The following is a 10,243-nucleotide window of genomic DNA, read 5'->3' as shown; positions in this document are numbered from 1 at the left end:
GAACAACTGGAATGGAAACGAGTTACGATTGTGGGAAATGGGCCAAGTCCGTTATCTTTTGCAATTGATAATAGTAACGTTACAGCAGTGGCCGTGAAAAGTGCGCACTTTCTGTGCCCTTGTAGTGAGGATGTTCTCGTCTTTGTATCTCTTCATGAAGCGGATCAACTTGCAGTAGTGTGGTACAGGCTCAGCTGTGTGATAGAACATACGAAATATAGTTGGAAGAAAGTAGGAAACTATACATTTCCTGATTATGATCTACGTTTTCTTACTTCTTCGTCAGACAAGACAACATTGTATTTTATGGTTCACAATTGCATTTGGGACTATTCCGTGAAGAAATCATTTTGGCATAAAACAAAATATTGCCTTTCATCTGATAAGTGGTATGAAGTTGCGAATCGTATTCGATGTCTATATATTTAGATGATACTAGAGAGATTCTTATGTTCAGTCTTTGGAAACTTTTAGTTGTTCGGCTGTCTTTGTCTAATGGGTCTGTGATCTACGAACGTGCACATGGAAATCTATGCTTCAATACTGACCTAACCGAGATACTTCTTGGATTACAACTGTATGCTGTACGAGTTGTCAGTCGAGGTAACGAAGTGATTGTTTACTCTCCTGACACATTGTCAAAATCTTGTGGCTCAACTACGTGGAGACTGCGGAGAAACGATGGCTCGGGAAAATGGGAATTTGCTGATGTGAGCAATACCGTCCTAATTCCATCAGGTGCCGCATTTCAGTCTTTGTGGAAAGACACATATTATCGGATGGTCTACGGTATAATTAGAACGATTCCGCCACCAGCCATGTGGTCTATGAACTTAAGCACGAAGCGATGGCAAATGGTGGGATATCTCAACGTTACAGGATTACTAGACGTTAGAGCAATGGCCGACTATGATAGTGTAAGTACGCACTTGCAGGAAAATGTGTGGCTGATTGCAGCAGCCCATTACACAACGTTGATCGCGTCAAAAGATCACATACGACAAACGTTCAGTCCTAAACCCCCTAGACACTGCTCCACACTCGTTACTATTAGCTCGTCGTCAGCTTTGCTGTTTGGAGGCAGTTTTGATAATGGCAGCGTAACTAACGATCTTTATCAATTTTCTCTCACAGGTAACGTTTGGGAGAAAGTGGAAATGGCCGAGTCTGCGGGGAAGGTCCCCTCGCCTCGATGTGGCCACGCAGCTACAGTTCTAGGGTTCGACATGTTTATCTTTGGTGGATATGACGGTAGCAAAATCTCCAACCAAGAATTGTGGAAATATAATTTGATTAACAATTCGTGGAGCATTTTAGTACCAAAAAACAAACTTCCACGTTCTAGTATTAGCAGGGATTGCCAACTTATGGCGACCAGTCAAGCTGGAATGATTTGGATTGCGACTAAATGTATTGCGTCACGAGGAAATTTTGAGTATGATGGACATTACGAGTTGTGGATGTTTGTTGTTCACTTGCAGACTTGGAATTTTGTTGCTCATCACAAAATGGAAAAAATGCCGAATTACTGTCTCTCTCCAACTTTGCATTTTCGGCAAGGATATCTGCTAGATTTACAGGCTTCTACTTTAGTTCGTATAAAGGCTGGTTGCCCTGAAGGATTAAATTCTAGCAACATTTCTCGTGTTCCGTGTGACTTGTGCAAAATTGGTTTTTTCTCTGGTACGGGGTCTAACGAGTGCCGCAAATGTCCAAATGGAACGACGACGAGAGAGGAGGGTTCGTCAACACTGACCGACTGCAACGTTTGTGTCAAGGGTTACTGTCTTCATGGAAGATGTCTGGTGGTGAGCAGCAGGTTAACACAAGTTCCTGTATGCACGTGTACTTTCGGTTTCACTGGTTCTCACTGTCAAGATGCAACTTATTATTACATTGGAATGGGAGTTATTCTTTTTATAGGTATTATTACTTTATTCGTTATTGTATTATGGCGCACTAGAAAAAGACGAAGAGAACGAGAAACGGCTTTGCGTCGTCACATACAAACATTGAATGATGCGTGGCAAATCAGTTGGCAAGAAATAGAACTGCAGGACAAAATAGGAGGAGGAGTATCGGGAAGAGTGTGGAAAGCGCAATATCGTGATATGGACGTTGCTGTAAAAATGCTGATCGACGTTGATCAATCGCAATCGTCGTTGGAATTTGCAGGAGAAATTAAATTTATGCAAACAATGCGTCATCCAAATATTGTTCTTTTCATCGGAGCGGGTAGAACGAGTCCACGAGCACAACCGTTTCTCGTCGTCGAGTTTGCGCATCGAGGTTCATTACGTCACGTGCTGGATGACGTCAGTATTGAAATCAATGAAAATCGTAAAATTGACTTCGCTCTAGACGCTTCGAAAGGAATGGAATTTCTTCACCAATTGGACCCACCGAGAATTCATCGAGATGTGAAAAGTGAAAACTTGTTAGTTAGTCGAAGTTGGATTGTCAAAGTTACTGATTTTGGTCTTGGAAAACTTTTTTGTGGTGCACACCAAAACCAACAGTTAAACCGAAGGAATTCATTGATTAGCATTGATTCAGAAAATGAGCTTTTGTCTGAACCGAGAGACATGTCTGAAGATGGTATTGGTACAGTGAGATGGAGTGCACCCGAGTTATCGCGACGAGAGAGCTACGATGGATCTATCGATGTCTACAGGTACACGACGACGTCAATTTTGTTGTATTCAGTAAAGGTTCTAACTTATTTTGTGTTTAGTTTTGGAATTGTGCTTTGGGAGATTTGGTCACGTGGCTTTCCTTTCAAGCAGTATCGGTTTGGTCACGAGGTCGACGACGCCGTGGAAAGAGGCGAGCGTCCCGTCGTTCCAGATGATTGCCCGAAAGTGTATGCAACCCTAATGCAAGCTTGCTGGGCAGACAATGCTTGGAAACGACCGTCGTTTAGCGAAGTTGTCAGCTGTCTGGAAAACATGTATGTGGAAGATGCATGCATGCTAGAGTGACTAGTCGAGCGTTTTGAATTTGGTCATTTGCTAGTTTAGTGACGCCTAAATTCTACCTGTTATCTAGAGGTAGCAGACTAGATTGTTAGCATAGCAATATTATAGAATTAGGAATTTAAGTCATAAAAATATGTTACTAGGAGACAATTGGTTACTTATAACCAAATAAACACGATTGTTTAGCGCACGTTAGATGGCACTAACTTTTAGAAGTTGCATGTTCTTTCAACTACAGTGCGTTTCAGAATTGAAGTCCTCCGGAAGTCTGGGCAGTGGCTACCACCCCAACGTGTACCATCATGACCATTAGAGTAGTCTCGCGCAGCCAGCCTCTCCAACCATTTGATTACTGTTGGCGGGGAGAAGGTTAAGGATCCTTTGATGTCTTGGCTCTGCCGACCCCTGCATTCCACCGGGCATACAGACTTATCGATGATCTGTTAATTGATCTAAGCGAGCAACTGATGGGAACGCATGCATCTTGTAATTAGTATCCGTATGTATAGAGCGAACTTTTCGCTTCTGTTTCTTCTGCAGGTGCTGCTGGTGCAGCTGGGCTTTGTTCTTGTTTTAGACAAGTTCATTAATTAATTTACTCTCACGGGTTGCGTGGCTGCCTGGGCAATTAGGCATGGTAAAATTATGCTTAGCTAAGAGAATTAAGCGCGCATGCCGTCTTTTCTTGTACTACAACCGTGGCAGCTAGGTAAGTTGTTCTTCGTGAAATTGCCTCTAGAGGTTTATCTGGACGTCATGCAGCTGCAGTGATAAAGCTAGAATTTTAGCAACAGGACGAGCAGCTTCTCAGTCTTACACTTTATTGCTGTCGCGTACGGAAGTTGCGTGATTATGCACTTCGAATTTTCGTAGGTCTTCTTTGTATACGTACATGCTAGTCGTTGAATTCTGTTGGTTGCACACCGGCGTAGGAAGCGGGGACTGGGGATTGTGTGTGTATGTGTGTGTGTGTGTGAGGGGGGAGTGGAGAAGCCCCCTCACGCTCAGTGTAGGAATTTAAATTTCTGTGCCAGCGACTTTTACCAATTTGTTTACGGTCTGGCAAGCGAGGTAGTTTTTGCTTACTGATGATGACGCATCCACGCGGTGCATCCACGCGGTACAGCCTCCCTCACCCGGTTCTTAAACATCTTTTATACGCCATTGTTGCAGGCAACGATGCTATATCCTACGTACTGTAACTGTACGTCATGCAGCAGCCAAAGTGTACTGGCAGCCACGTAACCCGGCCGTAAAAGCAAATGAACTTGCCTACAACAAGACCAAAGTCCGGTAGCACCTGCAGCAGAAACAGACTCGAAAATTCTAGCAAGTATAATTTGCTAGTCTAGTGATGCGTAGCTAACTGAGCTATCTAGTAAAGGTAGCAGATTAGATTGCTAGCATAGAGAATTAGGAGTTATATTCGTGAGAAATTTGTTAGGTGACAGTTGTCTAGGCAAGGAAACACCGTTGTTTAGCGCACGTTACGGAGGACTTGTTAGTTTGCATGTAACAATCTTCCTGAGTGAACTTCTCTCAAATAGTTACTTTCTGTTCTTTCTTTGATTAATTTTTGGATTCCGTAATACTTACGCAGATAGACTCTCACTACATGAGATATCAAGGAATGGACAATTGCGTCGTCATTTAATATCACTGCCAAATACGGTGTTTAATGTAGTTAGACGAGGTTGACTCCATCCTGTGAGCCGGCACGCACGTTGGGTCTGAGGTGGTACCAGAATTAGGTCGCATGCGCTTAACGTTGGAGCGCCAACTCAGTCTTAGCTTTCGCGCCGTTGCAACACAAGTTCAAATTTGTTGCCCTCCAAATGGCCGAACAGTCTTCTTCCAGCTCGTCCGACTCGAGTGCGATCAGTCAAGTGTCTATTCCTCTAGAGGAATTAACGGCTCTGATGGCGGAAACAGCGCGGACGGCGGTTCGAGCGGAGCTCGCCACTCTGAACAGAAACGGTGCAGCATCAGGTATTAGCCCAAGAGTCGGTTAGCGCAGTGCAGTGGTTGGTTGGTAGCGTAAATTTTTACATGGGCCGACAAACACGATCATTTTTTGTCGCGCATCAGTCGCCGGTCAGCGCCTTTGTTTTTCTTTCACGACTCTTAGTACATTTAGGCTCTACCGGTAGTCTTTCGCGTAACCGCCGAGCGGTTTTCTACGTTCGCCACTTCTGCAACGCTAATGGCGTCGTGAAACTCTAGTCGATTCACGCGCTAATGTCGCTGTGCAGGAGGTCCGGCGTGCACGCGCAGAAAGTAAACTACTGCGGTCAGGCTGTTTGTGGCTTACCCGCGATCAGCGGGGGCGCAATTCGCATACTTGACCGATACCGGCTATCTGCACGCTCTTCGCTTCACTGATTGCCTGTATATATATTTTTACGAAGCCGCTATCTGCCATAGTTATTGCATACGCACTATGACGGCTGTCGCTAACCGGTTTGCTAAACACAGCCGTCTTGGCTTTGCTTTGTTTTACAAGGGTTTTACACGAGTTTTAGGGTTATGCAAAAGGTTTTGTGTGTGTTTCAGGGTTTCGAAGGGTTACTGTGGCCGGGTAATAGACAGCTCTACGAACTCTTGCGGTAGTTCAGTTGAGAGCCTGTTTCTCTGTTGTAGACGGGTTTACAGATGGATTGAGTCACGATGCCAGCTTGCAAAGTACTGGCAGCGCTTCTGCAAGCAAATGGACCGCAGGAGGCGTGGTTCGAGAGGTGTGGAGTTTCACGCCGTGTGGTTTTACTTAAGCACGCCCTAGAAAACCCCACAAACACCTATAAATCTGACAGGGTTTCTGTCGGATTCTCTGTGGAAGCTAGAGTGTGAGCGCTATCGCGTTCTCGTTCTGTTCCGTTGCGATCCGTTCCATAACGGAACGCTCACTACTGCCCAACTTGACCGGTGTGAACTATTACGTTCCATATGCATTTTCTGATCACATCCGGCACTTTCTTGGCACGTGGTTTAAAATGGCGGACAGACGAAAGCATGATTGCGGAGAGGGTCTGGCTACGCGAGACTAACGAGACGCTGCATGCAACTCATTCTCTCATTCTCACACGTCTCACTCTTTTCTGGTCCTGATTCTGATACTCGGAAAGCATTCAATACAAACGCTGTTTTGCAACGTCATTTTGACAGAACATCACGTGAAAAAAGTAGTATTCTCTCGCCGCAAATATTTGTGGGCGAGCAAATGGAGGTTGGCTACTCACTCGGAGTGAGGAAGTAGAGTAGTCCTTAGGAAGGACTGTTGTCTGTTTGTTTGCTTAGTTGGGTGTCTGTCGGTTTGTGTTTGTTTGTCTGTTTGCTTTTGTATTTCAAATACAAATGAACGCTATCCTCCATGCATAGCAGTAATATATTCGTGGAGATATTTGTGTTTATAGATTGTTGGACAATCACAATGCGTTTCCATTTCATTTATGTCTTTTTATTCTAGCAAGTTATTGCCGAATGCCGGCATGGAATGCTCTTTGTACGTATTTCTGTTGACCATATTCACTGCACATTACAAGCCCAGCAAAAGCTCATTTCTAAGTCGAACCACAAAAACCGGAGTACCACTTGAGAATTTACTTGGTATCTTGCCTAGAGCCGCTGCAAACAAAGAAACTAACCCATTTGGAGTTTCTAACAGTAATTTTCAGTCTTATAATAAGTTTGAACGTTTCAATTCTTGGACCTGCAAGGCACCACAAGCGTTGCAGTTTAGAACTGCACTGTTAGTTGTTAAACCGTCGACGACAATCCAAAAATATCGTTACAGGATACTGGTGTATGGAGGACAGTTTGCACAATTAACCTATAGGACAATAAGTGCATATTTGTTAAACCAAACATGGATTTATTATGAAGAAACAAACTCTTGGAAATTGATTAGTGTCGCGAACAGCCCTCCAGCGATGAGTGGTTTCTATCTGGTGGCTCTTTGTAGTTCACGCGCCATCATTGTGTCTTTTCATAGTACCAACAGCACTTGGATATTTTTGCTCGATCAACCGAATTGGAAACGAGTCACGATTGTGGGCAATCAGCCAAGTTGGACGGATATTGTATATATCTATGGCGCGGTGACCGTGAAAAGTGCTCACTCTTTGTGCTCCTGTAGTCAGGATGTTTTCGTTTTGTGCCGTACTAGAAACGAAGGAAAACATTGTGTGGGGTACAGACTCAGCTGTGTGATAGAACATACAATATATCGGTGGGAGAAAGAAAACTACACAATTCCTTGCTCTAATGTATCTTTAGTTGACGGTTGGTCAGGAAAGACAACAGTATTGGCTCTGGTCGACGAATGTATTTGGAAATATTCCGGAAAGAAATCAATATGGAATAAAACGAAAAACTGTTTTCCATATGGTGATTATCATTTATCTCGAGTCTATTTTGTTAATAATTATACCAGAGAGTTTCTTGCTGTCAATTTTCGACATAGTTTAGTTACTAGATTGTCTCTTTCTAGTGGGGTCTCTTTCGTCGAACAGATACGGGGAGATGTTGCATTGTCCGAACTAATGAGAAAACCTCGTAGTATTCTAGTCTACTATCAGTATGCCGTACGATTTGTCAGTCATGGTAAAATAAAATTTTAGTAGCGTTGGACTTGGCTGCGTTCAATGAACGTTGTGGCTCAAGTACGTGGGGTCTGCAGAGACGCGATGTAGCGGGAGAAAGGCCATGACATTTGGTTAGAATGAACCATACTGTTCTAATTCCATCAGATTACGGATATCAGTCTTTATGAAAAGACACATATTGTAGGATTGTCTTTCCATCCCACAATGTAAGGTCTGTGCCACCAGTCATGTCGTCGATGAACTAACACACGAAGCGATGGGAAATTGAGGGATATCTCAACATTACAGGAATAGATTTACTCTAAATCCATCATTTCTCTAGTTAAACTAGAGAAATGATGAATTCAGAGATTGTAAGCCTGCACATGCAGGAAAATGCGTGGCTAATTGTGTCACACAACTACACAACGTTGATCTCGTCAAGAGATCACATACGACAAATATCGAGTCCTATACCTTTTAGAACTTCATTCTCAGTCGTCACTATCAACTCGTCGTCAGCGTTGCGGTTTGGAGGTCGGATTGGTGACAAGGTCGATCTAAATGATCTTTGGCAATTTTCTCTTCCACATAGAATTTGGAAGAAAGTGAAAATGATGGAGTCTGCAGGGAGCGTCCCCTCACCTCGACACAATCATGCTGCTGCAGTTATAGGAGCCGACATGTTTGTTTTTGGTGGATATAACGTTACTGACTTTTTAAAATTCGAATTGTGGAGATATAACGTGATTAAAAATTCGTGGAGCTTCTTAGTACCAACCAAGCAACTACCATATGGTTATTGGGATTTCTATGATTGTTATTTTACGACAACAGCTCAAACTGGAATGTTATGGATTGCGTCAAGATGTTATACGTATACTAGACCATGGGATTTTGATGGCAATTTCGAGTTATGGCTGTTTATTGTTCGCTTGCGGACATGGAATATCTTCGTACGTCAATCAATAAACAATATGCCGAACAACTATTTTTATTCATCTCTGGATTTCTGGCAACGATATCTGTAGAGTTTAGAGCATTCTAGTTTAGCTTATATAGAGGCGGGATGTCCTCAAGGATTAGGGTCGAGCAACATTTTACGTGTTCCGTGCGACGTCTGCAAAGTCGGTTTTTACTCTGGTGTAGAGACGAACGAGTGCCGCAGATGTCCAAATAGAACGATGACGAGCGAAGAGCGTTCGTCAAGTTTGACCGACTGCAACGTTTGCGCTATGGGTTACTGTGTTTATTGTAGCTGTCTGGTGGTCAACAGTATAACACAAGTTCCTGTATGCACGTGTACTTTCAGTTTCACTGGTTCTCACTGTCAAGATGCAACTTATTATTACATTGGAATGGGAGTTATTCTTGTTATAGGTATTATTACTTTATTCGTTATTGTATTATGGCGCACTAGAAAAGGACGAAGAGAACGAGAAACGGCTTTGCGTCGTCACATCCAAACATTGAATGATGCGTGGCAGATCAGTTGGCAAGAAATAGAACTGCAGGACAAAATAGGAGGAGGAGCATCAGGAAGAGTGTGGAAAGCGCAATATCGTGATATGGACGTTGCTGTAAAAATGCTGATCGGCGATGATGAATCCCAATCGTCGTTGGAATTTGCTGGAGAAATTAAATTTATGCAAACAATGCGTCATCCAAATATTGTACTTTTTATTGGAGCGGGTAGAACGAATCCACGAGCGCAACCATTTCTCGTCGTCGAGTTTGCGCATCGAGGTTCATTACGTCACGTACTGGATGACGTCAGTATTGAAATAAATCAAAATCGTAAAATTGACTTCGCTCTAGACGCTTCGAAAGGAATGGAATTTCTTCACCAATTGGACCCACCGAGAATTCATCGAGATGTGAAGAGTTAGAACTTACTAGTTAGTCGAAGTTGGATTGTCAAGTCGCTGATTTTGGTCTTGGAAGACTATTTTGTGAGGGACACAAACACAGACAATAAGACCAAAACAATTCACTGGTTAGCACTAGTTCAGAAAATGAGCTTCTGCTTGAGACGAGAGACTTGTCTGAAGATGGTATTGGGACAGCGAGATGGAGTGCACCAGAGTTATCACGACGAGTGAGCTACGATGGATCCATCGATGTCTACAGGCACACGACGACGTCAATTCTATTGCAGTCAATAACTAGAGATTATAACCTATTTTGTGTTTAGTTTTGGAATTGTACTTGGGGAGATTTGGTCACGTGGCTTTCCTTTCGAGCATTATCGGTTTGGTCACGAGGTCGACGACGCCGTGGAAAGAGGCGAGCGTCCCGTCGTTCCAGAAGATTGCCCAAAAGTGTATGCAACCGTAATGCAAGCTTGCTGGGCAGACAATGCTTGGAAACGGCCGTCGTTTAGCGAAGTTGTCAGCTGTCTGGAAAACATGTATGTGGAAGATGCATGCTAATTAGAGTGAGTACACTGGCATTTTGAATTTGGCCATTTGACCATCGACGCCTATACTTATCTAGCTAGATAAGTAGTTGCTATACAGAGGTAGCAGACTAGATTGCTGGCATAGTGATATTATAGAATTAGGAATTTAAGTCGTGAAAAAATTGTAAAGGAGACAGTTGGCTAGAACCAAATAAACAGGATTGTTTAGCGCACGTTAGATGGCACTAACTATAGAAGTTGCATGTTCGTTTCTTCAACTATGC

General features: G+C 43.3%; 2 protein-coding genes across 2 annotated transcripts in view; both read left to right on the top strand.

Moving 5' to 3' along the window:
* Nucleotides 1-3,162, top strand: part of LOC134192873 (uncharacterized) — a 7,642-nt gene extending 4,480 nt beyond the window's left edge. The window contains exons 3-5 of the mRNA XM_062661630.1: nt 126-353; nt 398-2,674; nt 2,735-3,162. Coding sequence (XP_062517614.1) covers nt 126-353; nt 398-2,674; nt 2,735-2,981 — 2,752 coding nt within the window. The 3' untranslated portion in view covers nt 2,982-3,162. The remainder of the gene's footprint in view (nt 1-125; nt 354-397; nt 2,675-2,734) is intronic.
* Nucleotides 3,163-8,881: 5,719 nt separating this feature from the next.
* On the top strand, nt 8,882-9,473 carry LOC134193439 (stress-activated protein kinase alpha-like). Its single transcript, XM_062662271.1, has one exon. The coding sequence runs from the start codon at nt 8,917-8,919 to the stop codon at nt 9,445-9,447; it is 531 nt and encodes a 176-aa protein (XP_062518255.1). The 5' UTR covers nt 8,882-8,916; the 3' UTR covers nt 9,448-9,473.
* Nucleotides 9,474-10,243: the final 770 nt, after the last annotated feature.

The sequence above is a fragment of the Corticium candelabrum genome, chromosome 17, assembly GCF_963422355.1.
Source record: "Corticium candelabrum chromosome 17, ooCorCand1.1, whole genome shotgun sequence".
In the NCBI taxonomy this organism is placed as follows: Eukaryota; Metazoa; Porifera; class Homoscleromorpha; order Homosclerophorida; family Plakinidae; genus Corticium; species Corticium candelabrum.
Note: the sequence above shows the minus strand (reverse complement) of the source record. Positions and strands in the feature narration are given on the sequence as shown.

Bases quoted from the DNA above. Each gene is read 5' to 3' on its own strand.
- LOC134193439 (XM_062662271.1), top strand. From the start codon at position 8,917: ATGGGAGTTATTCTTGTTATAGGTATTATTACTTTATTCGTTATTGTA.